Source organism: Labeo rohita, chromosome 19 (genome assembly GCF_022985175.1).
Source record: "Labeo rohita strain BAU-BD-2019 chromosome 19, IGBB_LRoh.1.0, whole genome shotgun sequence".
In the NCBI taxonomy this organism is placed as follows: Eukaryota; Metazoa; Chordata; class Actinopteri; order Cypriniformes; family Cyprinidae; genus Labeo; species Labeo rohita.
Window position 1 is genome coordinate 20,901,151 of NC_066887.1, and position 17,569 is coordinate 20,918,719.

The 17,569-nt window shown below is 34.0% G+C and overlaps 1 protein-coding gene across 1 annotated transcript in view; it reads right to left on the reverse strand.

Annotated features, from left to right (window-relative positions):
- Positions 1–17,569, reverse strand: part of angpt1 (angiopoietin 1) — a 71,466-nt gene that overhangs the window by 27,578 nt on the left and 26,319 nt on the right. Inside the window, exons 2-6 of the mRNA XM_051136907.1 lie at positions 16,970–17,125; positions 16,441–16,562; positions 14,510–14,751; positions 5,431–5,558; positions 3,153–3,254 (exon numbers count right to left, since the gene is read on the reverse strand). Coding sequence (XP_050992864.1) covers positions 3,153–3,254; positions 5,431–5,558; positions 14,510–14,751; positions 16,441–16,562; positions 16,970–17,125 — 750 coding nt within the window. The remainder of the gene's footprint in view (positions 1–3,152; positions 3,255–5,430; positions 5,559–14,509; positions 14,752–16,440; positions 16,563–16,969; positions 17,126–17,569) is intronic.

A 17,569-nucleotide genomic window follows, 5' to 3' on the forward strand; every position in this document is an offset into this window, starting at 1 on the left:
GGGTGTTTTTTCGTAATCTGTATCTGTTTATACTGTCCAGGGGTGCTTGTTCTGTTCTGATTGGGTTTCCCCTTGGAAGCCTGACCTTTGTGCATGGGATCGTCCCCGAGAAGCTTTCACGCCATGAAACCGCATCATTCCTTATGTGAGTAATGCAGAGGAAAAACCAAGATCAATTGTTATTTTATACCCCATAACAGGGAGTTCTCCTGGGTGTGTGGTTTCCTATAGAACACAACATTGGTGTCTCAACAACTCACTCAGTTGCTATGTATCATTCCAGTAATAGCGATTCAAAGTGGCCTGTCCAAAACCCTTTCTCCTCTAGAAAAGAATTGAGAAAAGTCAGATTAACAGTGCCAAAACCTAGGAACAATCAGTGTTTCCCAACTCCAGTCCTATTCAGATAACCAGCTCGCTAGAAGAGAGCTACGTACATGAACTGTTCCGACTGACCTGATCCCTACACAGTGTTCATTGCTCCCTACTCCCTGAGCAGGGGAAATCCGTTGAAGTTTACTGACGAGGGCTGACGTCGGGAAACGTTGCTCTAAATATCTGATTCCATTCTGATGAAGACTTTCTCCCATCTTCCTTTGGGAGACTGATTGGGAAAAAGGAAATAAAAACCTTGATGGTGCTGATAGTGACTGGCTGGAGCGGATACTCAAATGAGGAGAGGTGAAATTATTCTAATATTTCATTTGATCCAAACCAGAAAGAAGGACAAATAAAGGCTTCAGCGAGAAGTGCACCAACTCTTTTGTGAGACTCAGTGCCGATTTTATGTCCCTGAACCTCAAACAGGTCCAGGTCAAAGACGTGGCTTTTTAAAAACATGTCTGTCGTTTATTATCATCATGTTGAATATTAAAAAACAGGCATGTCATTAGTCAACTCTTTGAGATCCAGTCAGTCAACATCTGCTATTTTGAGAGCAACTGAATTTATACTCTCGCTGCCTCTTTTATTTGAGTGAACATCAGAAATTTCGCTATTCTTAACTCAAAGCGCTCCAACTGAGACAAATGTTTTGAGCTTTTTGCCCTAGATTTGATCTTCGCCGTTTCTGGCACGTCCGACGCTGCGTTAGCTTCAGTTCTCAGTCTGGATCTCTTCACCAGCTAGGTTTCCATCCAAGTTGCAAATTTAATTCACGCTATGTTTGCTAGCAATCAGTGGAAGATGCCTCATGGCTGGATGTGACAGTATGTCAGAAAGTTCTGGGAGGTAATAGTAGAGCACAGTATTTTTATAACAGGCTCTAGCATTTCAGAATGACCGGAGGAGTGTTGAACGATTCAAATTATTTATTTTTTTTTAACAGAAATAAAGCTGAAGTAAAGCAAAACTGAAATATCACATAAAACGATTTGAAATGGGTGAAATAAGATAAAGACGAAATACAAAATTATTCAACTAAAAGCAAACTTAAAATAAAATGAAAAATATAAAGCTATTTTAATGCTATTTTAAATTATTTCCTAGATCAGATCAACATTTCTTCTCTGACTGAATTATTTAGTGACATAGCTTGTTGTCTTTTTTAAATTAAAAATTAACCCTAATTTTAATCATATAAAAAAATTTAATATTAGAAACAATAATTAAAATAATAATAATAATAAAAAAGAATATGTAAATTGCATGTTAATTTGTATGTTGCATGCACTTTTTTTGTGTCTTCCACCTTGTACCTAAGTACATACAAAGGAAAATGGAAAATATAAAGATAAAAGCTATTTTAATGCTTTTTTTTTTTTTTTTTTTTTTTTTTTTTGCGTCTTGGTGTTTCCACCCTGTACCTAAATACATACAAACTAAAATTAAAATGGAAAATATAAAGATAAAGGCTATTTTAACATAAAGCTGAACCAGATCAACATTTCTTAATATTTAGTCACATAGCTTGTCTTTTTATAAATTAAAAAAACTTAACTGTATAAATAATATTAAAAAAAAATATGGTAACAACCATTATATTAAAAAATAAATAAATAATTTGTATGCTGCATGTCATTTTAATTTTTAATTTAATTTTATTTTAATCTTGGTGTTTCCACCCTGTACTTATACAAACTAAAATAAAAATGAAAATGGAAAATATAAAAATAAAAGCTATTTTAATGCTATTTTAATGTAATGCTGGACCAGATCAACATTTCTTCTCTGATTTAATTAGTTACTTAGCTTGTTGTCTTATCGTGAAGAAAAGAAAAATAAATCAACCTTAATTATAACCATATCAAAAAATTAAAATATGTAAATGTAAATTTATATGCTGCATGTACTTTTTATTTTATTTTAGTTTAGTTTAATTTAATTTAGTTTATTATAATTATTAGTATTTATTAGTATTATTAGTTTTTTTATTAGTATTTTCACCATGTACCTAAGTACATACAAACTAAAATTAAAATGAAAATGGAAAATATAAAGATAAAAGCTATTTTAATGCTATTGTAATATAATGCTGGACCAGATCAGCATTTCTTTACTGATTGAATTATTTAGTCACATAGCTTGTTGTCTTTTTATTAAAACAAACAAACAAAACAAAAAAAAAACTTAATTATAAAAGTATATAACTATATATGATTACCTAATATATAAATATAAAACTTGAGGTTAATTTTTTAAAATAAAAATTATATAATTATACATAATTATATATAAAATATTAGGGAAAAAACATGTAAATTGCAAGCAAATTTGTACGCTGCATTTCATTTTTAATGCAACATCTTAAAACTTTCTTCTTATTCAATAGTAGCGTTAAAACTAATCAGCTACTCAGATCAACATGTAATGGAATATAACATTACACAGTGTTACTGTACATTTCAGCCTGTTGCCACAACGAAAAAACCAACACTGATGACCCAGTTTTGCTATGACTTTTGAATTTTCCAATAAAGAATAACACTGACTACATGTAAACTATCATTCCTAAGCACCGACAGATTCCCATCATCTCATCTGACTCATCTTTTTCCTACGTTATGGGGTGCCATGGTTATCCTTCACTCTTTAGAGTCTAAATCAAAAACAGATGAACAGTGAAGATATATCACCCATATGCGTTGCTTAAATGAGCAAGATGAACCGTTACAGAGAGAGAGGTTAATGTTTAAAAAATTTTGGCGACGTACCATTTTATATTCTTTCCACGTTCTCTGGAAGTCCACGCTACCATCCTCACGTCTTTGGACTACAGTCCAGCCTCCGCCCGCAGACTCCATGTTGCAGTACACCTGTTTGAAGACAGACATGCACATCACACACACAGAGACATGCAAGGACGGAAATACCACCATTCATTTATCTTGACCTTATGGATCTGTATATCCTTATAACAACAACAGATACCCCCATTAGCTTAGTGACTTCTCCAAACAGTGATTAGCGGAGGGGTCAGGTAGCAGGCCTGAGATCAAAGCTGTGGCGCACAGACACACCTGGCTGTAATTGAGCACAGTGGGTAGAAAGCAGTGGCGTCACCTCACACACACCCAGCTGAACATACACAGACCAGCCTGGTTGCAATTAATCCAGTATCGGTGGCTGGAGCAACACCAAAACCAGATATTCAGGGACAGATATGTACATTCACGAATACAGGACTTTTCACACACATTCACACGGTACAAGGTGAAAATGTGCACTTCTACTTCACCTGACTCTTAAAAATGATGGTACTGGTGTCTACATAATAGTCAGACTGATTCACTTATATTAAATAGCATTTCTGACTAAAAAAATTAGTATATTTACATTTTTAGGTTACTTGACAAAAATGCATTCAATGCACCCTGCCTGAAACCAATAATGTATGACCTGCAAAACAGAAAACAAGATATTTTGAACTCTGTTGTCAACCAGTTTTCTCAAAATATCTTTTTTCAATATGGAAGCCAGTTTCCGCCACTGAATAAAAAATAAAATAAAAATACTTTTTTTTTCTCAGAATTTTGAAACTCACAATTCTGAGATATAAATATAAACTTCTTTTTTCATAATTGCGTGATATAAATTCGCAATTGCAACTTTTTTCTCAGAATTGTGCAATATAAACTCACAATTGAGAGAAATACTACAAATACAATTCTGACGTTTTTTTTCTCGCAATTCTGACTTTTTCTCTCTGAATTGTGAGATACAAACTCACAAATGCGAGTTATAAAGTCTAATGTTTTCGGAGAAAAAAAACGTCAGAATTGCGAGATATAAACTTGCAATTCTGAGAAAAAAGTCAGAATTGTGAGTTTATATCTCGTAATTCTGACTTTTTCAAATTTGTGACTTTATTTCTCAGAATTGTGTTTATATGTCACAATTCTGACTTTATAACTCACAATTGCGAGTTTATATCTTAATTCTGACTTAATAACTCGCAATTCAAGTCACAAGTGTAAGTTTATATCTCACAATTACTTTATTTCTCCGATTTTTGACTTTATTTCTCAGATTTGTATCACACAAGAAAAATCAGAAAAAAAGTCAGAATCGCGAGATGTGAACTGCGAGAAAAAAGTACAAATTGTAAGATAAAAAGTAGTTTTTTTGTTTTTTTTTAATTCAGTGGCGGAAATGGACTTCCATACTTTAATAACCTCTAAATGCTTTCGGTTTATAAAGTTGGGCAGTTGTTCATAAATGGACTGTAGGTCTGTTCTGAAAGCAGGAAACAATGCTAAAATAAATAAATAAATTAATTAAAAACAAATTAAAATAATAAAAAAATATAAAAGCAGTAAAACAAACAATCAAATAAAAAATAAATACAGCTAATGTTGGAATTACTTTCACTTCTATTAAAAATAAAATAAGCAGTAAAACTAAGCAAAATGGGAAAAAATACATAAAATTATAAAACTATAAAATTAAATTAAATTCTAAAATAAAATACTTCTATTTAAAATGAAATAAGCAGTAAAACTAATTCAAAGTGCAAAATAATACATTTAAATAAAATATAAAATTAAATTTAAATGAATCAAAATACAAAACTTCTATTTAAAATAAAATAAGCAGTAAAACTAATTCAAAACGGAAAAAAAAATTAAAATACATAAAATATAAAATGTAATTTAAATTAAAAATAAAGGAAAAGAAAATACATCAGTTTAAAATAAGCAGTGAAACTAATTTAAAGTGCAAAAAAAATAGATACATAAAATATAAAATTACATTTAAATTAAAAATAAAATAGAATAAAACAAAGTTTGATGAAAAGGTGAAATAACACAAAGTATAGTGTTATAAAGGTACATACATATTTTTAAAAATCTAAATATAAAACACTTTAAAGGATTTATGATGATGCTGACCGTTGAAACACGTCATCACAGGCTTGTGAAAAGGTCCATTACGTTTACCTCTTGACGTTGTATTATTCCAGCATAGCTGATATGAAAACAGAATTCCTACCTTTTTAGTCTCTTGTGGGCTAATATTGATAGTGTAAACTCCATTCTTCTGGAATCCCGCTTGGTAGAGGTCAGCACAGTCCTGGAATTTCCTCTCCTCATCAGCTTGCTTTGTGCTGTTTGGCACCACTAAACACACAACGAAAACCATGTTAGAAACAGCAAAAACATAAACGACCAGCGAAATAATAAATGGAGCTGTTTGCACTGGTACACATATATCAGAAAATGTCTGTGGATCTGCTCCTGATGCGTTGAATAAATAAAACAATTTCAACTCACTCTCCCGCTCAGCATGACCGAGCCTCATATTCGGCCAAACAGAACATGTCGACACCGTGACTTCCATTTCAACAAGACAAACAGCCTAATGATATTTTAACAATCCCCTCAAATCCTGGCAGGTGACAGCTATTTGTCGAGACCCACTGGGCTGTGCGACAGTTTAATCCTAAATAATTGACATCAACCTCCTTGAATTTAATAAAAGAGGCTTTAGGGTGGAATGCTCTGGAGCTGGACCAGAAACAGCTCCTAAAAAGGAATCCCACACGCATATATGTATAGAAGAGGATTATTTATAAATGAATAATTGTGATTGACAATGAATATACAGTATTTATTTCTTTAGCTTCTGTCAGGAGGCTTACACGGAGGGATGTGTATAAAACTGTCCGCACTTAATATCTGTTTCATGTTACAAACCCGTTCAAAATATGTAAGCACAGCAGAAAATGACACTGCTGTACAATATCAAAACTAATAATGTTGAAAAATATTGCACGCCGTGGAATAAATTACATCCTGAGTTAATGGAATAAATAATACACACAGTCACGGCAAATTCAAAATAGTGTATCGGTTTTCATGCAGTGTTTCAAATCTGGTTAGAATTATTTTTAAATTACAAAGGGCTTCCAAGTTCTCTTGCATTATCAACATGATCTTTTTCCAGTGACTGACATATTTCTAAGTGTGAAAGTCTTTTAATCAAAGTGCTGATCTCCGGCTCTTCCCAACAAACATGAGACGTCCACCCGACGTGCAGATCATGTCTATATTCCGACAAAGACGTTGAAATGACGTCGTTTGGACGTACAGTGCTCAGTGGGTTAGAGAGGAGCGGCTCGGCTCTGACAGACCTCTCCGAGCCGACAGCTGCGTCTCTTTCCATCTGCAGACAATTACGCCGCCAATATTTTGAAACCAAGCAAGAGTCTGCGGACAAAATACTACAAGCTATAAATTTCAAGTTCCTGTTATAACAAGTGGTTTATATTTACCCACCGTGTCCTGGTTATATAGATGGAAATTCCTTCCGATTCCCCTCTCCTTTTTTTTTCCTTTCACTGCTAAAGACCGCATCTCGGTTTTCACACTATTGTTGTTTCTGTTGGGACTATTTAAGAAGAGGAGATGTCACTGCTAAGAGAGACGTGTCAGGGGTGTTTAGGCAGAACTTTGATCCCTGTCGCAGGACCGAGGGCTTGGGCGGGCAACCCTTCATTCAGGGATATTATTCCTGCCACTTCGGTAAAGGATTGAGTGTCAGCGACAAGGATCTCCCGCTGTGACAGGTTGACAGAGGGGAACTTCGCGCTGCGGCGTCTAACACAACAAACACCCAGCTGTGTCAGACAACAGCAATTTACCGCTTATAGCCAGGAGCTGAAAATGGCAGGACCGGAGAGCAGAGTGACAGACAAGTTCAACCCGAGCAAGGACAAAACATGATGTTAATAAAAGAAAATAAAGCCTAATGCTTACTACTGTACATATAAGTAACATATATATATATATATATATATATATGTAAATAATATTTTTACAAATTTTATAAATAAAATGTATGAAATAAAATAATTTTCTGTCACTGACTGGGAGCCCAGGAAAATCTGAAGTAAATTGTGTACCTTGAATGCATTGTAAGTCACTAAAATATGTAATAATAAAATTAAATAAAATTAGATTGATTTATTAGATAAATGTTCTCCCCTTAATTAAAAAAAAATAATAAAATAAAATAAATAAAATAAAATAAAATAAAATAAAGCATATTATTATGCATGTCATTGCACATTTAAAAAAAAAAATTATCATGATTACTCCAAGTTATTCCAAGAAATATTTGAAAAAAAAAAAAAAAAAAAAAAAAAATAAAATAAAATAAAATATAAAAAAAATAAAAATTATTATGCATGTTAATGCACATTTAAAATAAAAAATTATCATGATTATTCCAAGAAATATTTAAAAATGCTTAGGGTTTCTCTTATGTTGAATTTGAAGTTCCTAACTGATGCAAAAACAAAATATTAAGAATAAATAAATAAAATAAAATAATGCATATTATTATGCATGTTATTGCACATTTAAAAAAAAAAAAAAATATATATATATTATGATTATTCCAAGAAATATTTTAAAATGCTTAGGGTTTCTCATATGTTGAATTTGGAGTTCCTAACTGATGCAAAAACAAAATATTAAGAATAAATAAATAAAATAAAATAATGCATATTATAATGCATGTTATTAAACATTTAAAATAAAAAAAATATCATGATTATTCCAAGAAATACTTTAAAATGCTTAGGGTTTCTCTTATGTTGATTTTGAAGTTCCTAACTGATGACAAAAACAAAATATTAAAATAAAATAAAACAAAACTAGATTGATTTATTAGATATAACTGTTCTCCCCTTAAATAAAAAAAATAAAATAAAATAAAATAAAATAAAATAAAATAAAATAAAATAAAATGCACAATATTATGCATGTTATTGCACATTCAAATAAAAAAATGATTCATTCCAAGTTACTACAAGAAATATTTTAAAATGCTTAGGGATTCTCTTATGTTGAATTTGGAGTTCCTAACAGATGGCAAGAACTACACTGTGACCTTTGCAAAATACGAACATCCGACCACGTTTGAACGCCCAGGAACAGCTTTACATGTAAATCTTAGCTAAACTGTGGTAAATTGAGCTATTAAACAGCTTGTGCCCTGGCTCATAAAATTATAATCACATTATTTATTTACATTTAAATTCTTGGTGGTTCAGTTGGGACTTTTGTTTGGAACAAGCTGATGTGAAAAGAACATCCAAGTAGGGTGATTTTATAAATCAGGATTCTCCACATGCTCACAGACACAAAATAAAGTTTAAAATAAGCATGAACTCAAAATCCCAGTGCGATGTGCTGGCGAAACGAAAACTCTACTGCACAACTGCACTGAATCTTTAAATAAACAATTAAGTCGACAAAGTCTGATTCCTTCAAATGGACTGAGAGACCGTGAGAATGATGGCCACCAGCTGAGCGAGCAGAACTGCAATAATGAGTATTTTTAAAAACATTTCCTAAGCCATAAACTATTTGAGTCATAATGTGTGCCTTAACTCAGAAATCATATTCTGACATATGACATTTTATGTGTACATGCAGCACTGAGTCATAGCCTGTCTCTAGAGAACTTAATTCTGAGACAAAAAAATAATATTTTGCTCTTTTAATCACTAGAAATGATTGATGCCAGTGAGTAAATAATAATTAGCAACCAGGAATTGAACACAGTCATCCAAAGGGTAGAACAGTTCAATCTAATTATGCAAAAGTTGTACTTATATTAGATTTTTCATAATAACCCTAATAATAATGCTTTAAATAATATTTTCACAAATAACAGCATTGCATTTATGAACTTACTACAATCTGGCAACATCAATGATGTTGTACAACATTTTGCAATCTCTTCTTTTGATGTAAACTACACTAGTTAACTTGCAGTAAAGTTCAAATATTTGCTGCAGGTATATGAAGGTTGAACACATTAAGCAATGTCTTGAATAAGAAAAGCAGCATGATAAACAGTGCTTGCTCTTGTTTTTCCCAAAGTTTAGAGTTTAGAGCTTTACTAGAATATTATTTTGCAAATTCAGTCGAGTCATGATTTCAGACAGGCAATCTAAGAGACCTATGGTGCCTTCCTTGCCACCTATTTGGACAAGCCGTCCCACAGGAGTCATTAAGTTTGACAAATTCAGCCAGGGGTCAGGAAAACGACCTCTACAGCACGCTGGAGCTGGACGATGCAACAAAGGGCTATTCAAAATCTCCATTTATTATAATTTGTTTGGTAATGTGCACAATTATACATGCTTGTTAAAATCACCTACAAATCATGTTATGGGTCCCATCTTACCATTACGCCAAACCACAGTGAACCTAAACTATATTTTATATGCTCAATTGACCTACTAAATGAACCCAATTGTGAAGTTTTATTTAGGTTTCAAGTCCAGGCACAGATCAAAACCAAGCTGGAATCAAAAAATGCTCTCATTTAGCGTGATTGGCTGATGTACAAATGGGAACGTCTAAATCCAAGAAGCTTCAGGGTGCTCCAGTATGTGCTGATATTCTTTCCTATGTGTGTTCGCTTACTGGGGTACTTGAATATTTACTGTCAGATCATGAAAATAAATAAGCATTTATTTTATAACATAAATTTGAAAGGGTGGGACCTGGGATGCCTCCAAAGCAATGACTACATGTTTAACAAATAATTAAAATATAGCTGCAAGCAGCAGTAAAGGGGCCAAGCACAACAGAGGTAAAATGAAAAGCTAAAGAGCTGTCTTTAATTGTGCAGTAAAGACCAGGGTTTTCCAAACCCTCTAAAAAAGAGCTACCTTTCAACCCTGATTCAACACACCTGTCTGTAATTAAGTAGCCCTGAACACCTTGAATAGCTGGTTCAGGTGTGTTTTATTAGGGTTGAAGCTGAACTCTGCACTATGGTAGCTCTCCAGGAGCATGGTTGGAGACCCCTGTTAAAGACATGTATTGATTCAGCATTTTACCAAAAAACTCAAAAAGGCTGGCATATGAAAAGAAGATATTGTTCGATTCGATAGGCCATTCTTAATCTAACAAGACCATTCTTATAATTTTGGCCAAAGTGGTCAGAAGTTATAAGCAGAAATGTCAATTCTTATACGTTTTGACCAGTAGGTGGTGCTGTGCCGAAACTATTCATGTGCCCTCAGGTCATGCTTGTTATAACACATACTAAATTTGGTTAGAATCTGCTAAAGTGTTGTGGAGATATAGCCATTTTTGCACAAACTTCGTGAAATTCGTTAACACGCTTTACGAAAAAGGTTTGGTATATCAAAAAACTTTTTATAAGCTTTTGCCAGAGCGCTCTAAAGATGATCTGAGCCAATTTTGGTGAAAATCGGACAAAGTCGTATAGGACGAGTTCAAAAAAGTACATTATTTGGAAAATTAAAATATATAATTTTTTTTTTTAAATGTATGCATTCAACATGGCATGAGTCACGGAGTCAGAAGAAAGAAGAAATTTGCTGAAGAAGTTATTCGCAGAAATATGAGTGCAAATTTGGCCTATTGGTGGCACTAGAGAGTCTGAGATAGAGACTCCAAATTTTGCTACATTGAGTCATCTGTATGTGTGCCAAATTTCATAACTTTCCTGCTAGCAGTATGGTCCAGGAGCATGGTTTGAGAACCCTGTTAAAGATATTTATTGATGCAGCATTTTACCACAAAACTCAAAATGGTCGGCGCCCAAAAAGGGCGGCATACGAACAGTAAGTTTTGTTCGATTCGATAAACATTCTGAATCTAACAAGGCCATTCTTATAATTTTGGCCAAAGTGGTCAGAAGTTATAAGCAGAAATGTCAATTCTTATACGTTTTGACCAGTAGGTGGTGCTGTGCCGAAACTATTCATGTGCCCTCAGGTCATGCTTGTTATAACACATGCTAAGTTTAGTTAGAATCTTCTAAAGCATCGCGGAGATATAGCCTCATGTCTATTTTGCACAAACTTTGTCAAATTTGTCAACGTGCTTTATGAAATCAGTTTGGTATATCAAAAAGCTTTTGATAAGCTTTTGCCAAAATGCTCTGAAGATGATCTGAGCCAATTTTGGTGAAAATCGGAAAAAGCCGTATAGGACGACTTCAAAAAAGAACATTATTTGCAAAAAAAATGTAAAATGTTGAAAAATCTTGACCCACAGAAATTTTTAATTTATATATATATATATATATATATATATATATTATAAACGTATGCATTCGAATCAGCATAAACCAAGGAATTAGTTAAATTCTTTCAGAAGAAAGAAGAAATTTGCTTCCAGAATTTATGGTTTATGGTTTACAAGTTATTCACAGAAATATTAGGGCAAATCCAGCCTATTGGTGGCGCTAGAGAGTTTGAGACAGAGACTCCAAATTTGCTATGGTTAATATTCAGACTGTCCTCTGTATGTGTGCCAAATTTCATAACTTTCCCGCTAGCTGTTCTATGGGCTGACATAGGAGGAGGAGGAGTTAAAAACACTGTAATTTAACTAATAATTGACTGAAAATCCTGTCTTGCCTGTGTTTACCATTCATTTCCAATGTAAGGAAAAAAGAAGCTTGCATGACTACGATCTTATACAGTAAATATTATTTTTGTATTCCAAAGAAGGAAGACAACAGGTCCCATGGGTTTCAAAAGATGTGAAGCTGAGAGGTTTTCATTTTTTGATGACCTTTAACCAACTTACCGAGTTATCATGGTTTAGTTCACTTTCAGATCAAAAAATTATAGATAATTTACTCACCCCCTTGTCATCCAAGATGTTCATGTCTTTCTTTCTTTAGTCGTAAAGAAATTATGAGGAAAACATTTCAGGAATTTTCACCATATAGTAATAAATGCAGTATAAATGAATCTTCAAAGGGCGCTAAACGATCATCTTGACAAGGGGGTGAGTAAATTATCTGTAAATTTTTGTTCTGGAGGTGACCTAATCCTTTAATAAACAAAATTGTCTGATTTTTGCTGTGTGAAATGAAACCACTGTCATTTTAGGAGCCACTCAAAACCCAAAAGAAAAAAAGCATACAGCAGGAAGCAGAGTTGCTTTTGGTTCCCTCACAGCAAGACGGAAGCTCAGGAGTTGAGGCGACTCCATGACCTGTGCAGTCCCATCCCAGACATTTAAGGTAAATTTTCTGTGACCGCAGAGACGTGGGGCAGACGTCGGATAGACATGGGGCCAAGAGGCCACACTTGGGTTGCAGCGGGAGGAAACAAGGGTAACGAGTTCACTACACTGACTCCTGCTGGTGTGAAGGGAACCATGAGGGTTAGAGGGAAATCGCCAATCCCAGATCACTGCGTTGGGGCTACGTTAGGCCTGGCCTGTAACTCAATCAGGGGCTGTTTGACATTTCAGTCAACTGTTAACCACAGGCAGTGTGCTGAAGCGTGATAAGCTGCATCCGTTGAGGTTCACAGCACTGTCTGGCTAAATGTGGCATTTAACCAGAAAACGGCACATTTCACACCTACCAGGAAGAAGCTTTTCTCATTGATAACATGCTGTGTAACAGGCTATTTTTATCTGAAAATGCACTGTTCTGCCTGCTACATTTTTAATTTTGTTTCACTTCCTGTTTGATGTGTGCTTTAAGCATGTCATGCACAATTTCTTTCCTTTTTTTTCTTGGGGGCGCCACTGGTGGTCCTGGCTTGCTTGGTGATACAAGTGAGACAATATATGACTAGAAAAAGCCTTAATACTAAGTAAATTAACAACTAAGAAAAAGAGCATACGATAAAACAGATGGATAGAATCAATCAATCAATCAATCAATCAATCAATAATTAATATGAACCTGGGACCAAATCCTGACCTAACAAATACTGAATGAACGAATTAATGAATGAATCGTATTTATGAATTTCTATGCATCCATGACCAAATCCTCCCCTAACAAACATTTATGAATTTATATGAACCAGGGACCAAATCCTGACCTAAAAATACTGAATGAATGAATGAATGAATTAATGAATGAATCAATGAATCAATGAATCAATCAATTAATGAATGAAACAATGAATCAACTGATGTATGAACTAATAGTACTTATGAATTTATATGAATCCAGGACCAAATCTTCCCCTAATAAATTAGTCCAGCCAATCAATAATTAATATGAACCTGGGACCAAATCCTGACCTAACAAATACTGAATAAATGAATGAATTCAATATTTATGAATTTCTATAAATCCATGACCACATCCTTCCCTAACAAACAAACAAATCATATTTATGAATTTATATGAACCTGGGACCAAATCCTGACCTAAAAAAATATTGAAAGAAAGAAAGAAAGAAAGAAAAAGAAAAAAAAGAAAGAAAGAAAGAAAGAAAGAAAGAAAGAAAGAAAGAAAGAAAGAAAGAAAGAAAGAATTAATCAAATCAATCAATTGTATTTATGAATTTATGAACCTGGGACCAAATCCTGACCAAAAAAATACTGAATGAACGAAAGAGAGAGAGATTTTTAATGTTTTTTTTTTTTTTTTTTTTTTTTTTTTTTTTTTAAAGAAGTATTTTCTGCTCATCAAAGCTGCATTTATTTGATTAAAAATACAGAAAAAAACATAATATTGTGAGATATTATTGCAATATAAAATAGTGATTTTCTGTTTTAATATACTTTAAAATAGAATTTATTCCTGTGATACAAAGCTGAATTTTCAGCATCATTACTCCAGTCTTCAGTGTTACATGGTTCTTCAGAAATCATTCTAATAAGCTAATTTATTATCAATGTTGAAAACAGTTGTGCGGATTTTCAGCATTAAATGGATTTTCAGCATTTACTTAAAGAAATCTATTTGCAACAATATATGAACACTACCGTTCAAAGTTTGGGGTCAGTATATTTTTTTCTTTCTTTTGTTATTTGAAAGAAATTAATAATTTTATTCAGCAAGGATGTGTTAAATTGATAAAAAGTGATAGTAAAGAATTAGTTAGAAAAGATTTCCATTTTGAATAAATACTGTTCATTTCAACTTCTTTTTCACAAATAATTTTTAAAAAGTATCACAGCTTCCAAAAAAAAAAAAAAAAAAAATACTAAGCAGCACAACTGTTTCTGACATTGATAATAAATAAGCATATTAGAATCATACAGAACAAATCTGTGCAAAAAAAAAAAAAAAAAAAAATCTTTACTGTACTTACATGCTATAACTCCATCCTTGGGGCAGAGGCTGAGCAGTTTGCGTACGTTATCCATCAGGTCCTGCTGTTGTCTCTGCAGGGCGGTGCTGTTACCGGTCGCTCGACTCAGCTGGGCCTCCAGCTCCCGGATCACTGAGCTCTGCCTGCTAACCAGCGCCTGCAGACTGCTTTTCTCCTCCCGCAGGGTCTCTAGCTCTTCTCTGTGCCTATCCTCCATCTCCTGCATTTTCACCTCCAAAAACCTGAGCAAAAATGAGGGAAAGCCATTATAGAGAAAAACAAGAAAAGATGGTCAAAAGTAAAAATGATGGGAAATGTAACAATCTAAGGAAAGTTCCATCAAGTATGGGTCAAATCGGGCCACACACTCATAAATTTTGGTCACAGTGTGTTGTAATAAAATGCATGCCGTGATATCAAAGATTCAGCCAAAATATCATTGTTACGGCAATAATTGTAACCACTATAAAACCCTTAAATTAATATGGGATCTCTTTCAAAGTCATTTTTATGTGTTTTTTTAAGACTGTGGTGGCCAGTTTTTGGCAGAAATTGGTTTCCATGGTAAATCTTCGTCAAGGTTTATAGAAAACAGCATCAAAGGGTCATATCACTGATAGTTTTATTCAAACTTCATATTATTTATTGCATTTTACATGTTACAATGAAGAAATTTTAAAAATGTTTTAGTTCAAATGTTTCATGAAACAATAACTTTTTCACTGCTATTGTTTTAGTCAAGAAGAGCAAATAAATGCATTCAGATAACAGATATATCATATTGCATAGTTTGTACATGTGGCTCACAGGTAAACAAAATATCTTTTGTGTGTCGTGGGCCAAAAAAGGGTAAGAATCCCTGGCTTCATCAAGGTTTGACTTTAATGACACTAGATTTATGTTTCAGTACTCAAGGATGGAAGAAATGGAGGCTGCTTCATTACAGCTGCAATAAATACTTATATGAATGCAGCCAATCTCTATAATTTACACAAGCACACTTCATCATATAGCTTTGGGCATTCGTGGAAGTTTAAAATGGATCCAAGCTTTAAATCTGCACTGTACATCTTGGAAACCTGATGAACACTGAGCTAGATTCACCAGCTTATTAAAACAAAATTCAATCCGCATAAAAAGCTTTAAAGGAATGCAGAATTAATTTTAGATTGAAAGAGGAGAACGTCATAACGTCAGGCTATATTATAGGATGAGTAATTACATCAACCATGGTAACGAAAATGCTAGACATAAATGCATACTTTTTTTTTTAAATAGAGAGATATGATTGCTCATGTGCTTTCAACAACAGCTGGGCTAAAAGCAGAAAGATCACTGGGAATTAAACCCACGTTTTGACAGTAACATGTCCCATCAGAACAATCAATACGTAGAAAATTGGAAAGTGTTCCAAAATCTTTGTATTGCAAAATTCGTCTTCACAGAGGACAAAGTTTAACGGGGGGTCAGGGGACATCATTCATGTCTTGGCAAGTTCTGTTGCACTGCACCGTGTGGGACCAAGCTAATGTCTGAAAGGTTGCGTTGTCAAGAATTGAAAATCATTTTGTGTAATGATCTATATTGTGGTTCTGGCATAAGAATCAGCATTTCCTAAAAATTACAAGCGAGTGAGATCTGAACATCTGTATTGGCAGACTGAACAGCAGCACAGTGAGATGGCTTAAGCGGGGTCACTACCGTAGCTCCGAAATGGCTTTTTGTGGCTCAGCTTTTTGTTTCTTGTGTGCAGTGTTGGAGAGCAACAAATCAAATGTAGCAAAGCTAAAAAGAAATATATTATTGGATAAGTACATACTTTAAAAGATATTTATGGAAGCCTTTTTTCATATAAATAAAAGTAAATATTTCGTCCAACCCCTATTTTCTACATCAGTGTGTGAGGAGTTGTGTTTGAGTGGGCGGTTTACCCGTTCTTGTCGTGGATCTTGTTGATTTCATTTATCTGTATCATAAGTTGTTTCTCCAGCTTGTTGGTGGATAGCGAATTCTCCAGCAGCTGAATTTCCAACCTTGATGTCTGATTTAAAACCTGAAAACAATAACATTCCAATAAAAACACAGTAATCCTTCCGCAAAAACACAGACCTTAAAATCATTAAGTAAGTTAATACTAACCGAGCGGTACCTCAGGAGAAGTCATAAACAGGACCGCTGTACCGCAGTACCATACGGTAGCACTTAGGAACTGTTATTCTCAACCCCAACCTCTTATTTGACAAATCAGCAAAACACAACTTTACTGTATCCCTCTGTGTCTCATTGAAGCACACAAGTCATAAAGAGATTCAGCAACAAAAACAAAAGCATGATACTTAAAAAGAGACTGTGTGTCTAATGCGGCACTAGTGTTTTTCTTGGCTGCATTTGAGCTGTATTAAAGGGATACATAGGTTGTTGGCTTAATGGGGCATGAAATGGATCCTGGCAGGAACATACCTGTGTCTCGACATCGGTTAGCTTGCGCGTCTGCTCAGCTGTTTGGGAGAGAAGACTGGTGCCCATCTCTAACATGGCCGCCGTGTGGTTGTGAACGGCACTTTGTTGTAACTGCACTATTTCTGTCTTCATATTGTCTTTGATGTAGTTCTCAATCTGTGGGGTCAAGCAAAAAAACGATGTTAGAAAACATTTCCCTGATAGCACACGTACATCCCAGAGATGTCTATTTGACATCTGCATTTATTAGAGTGCAGTAACGTCTAGGACATTTCCTATCAGATGTCAAATAGACGTCTATTAAATGTCTTTAAGATGTTTGTGATTAAGAATGCATGTAAAACTGACGTCTTACAGACTACAGAGATGTTTGTAAACAGCAGATACTTTCCAGATCAATCAGTCTACAACATCTTGCAGGCATACTTGTAATATCTGGGTAGGGTTGGGATTTGACACAAATTTCATGATTTGATTCGATTGTGAGTCAGTTTGATTATTTAGGATATATATCAGATACAGTACATGCCCAATTTACTCAAAGTAAAAAACTCTAAAATATAGGCTACATGAGAGCCAGTTGGTAGTACATCACTATAA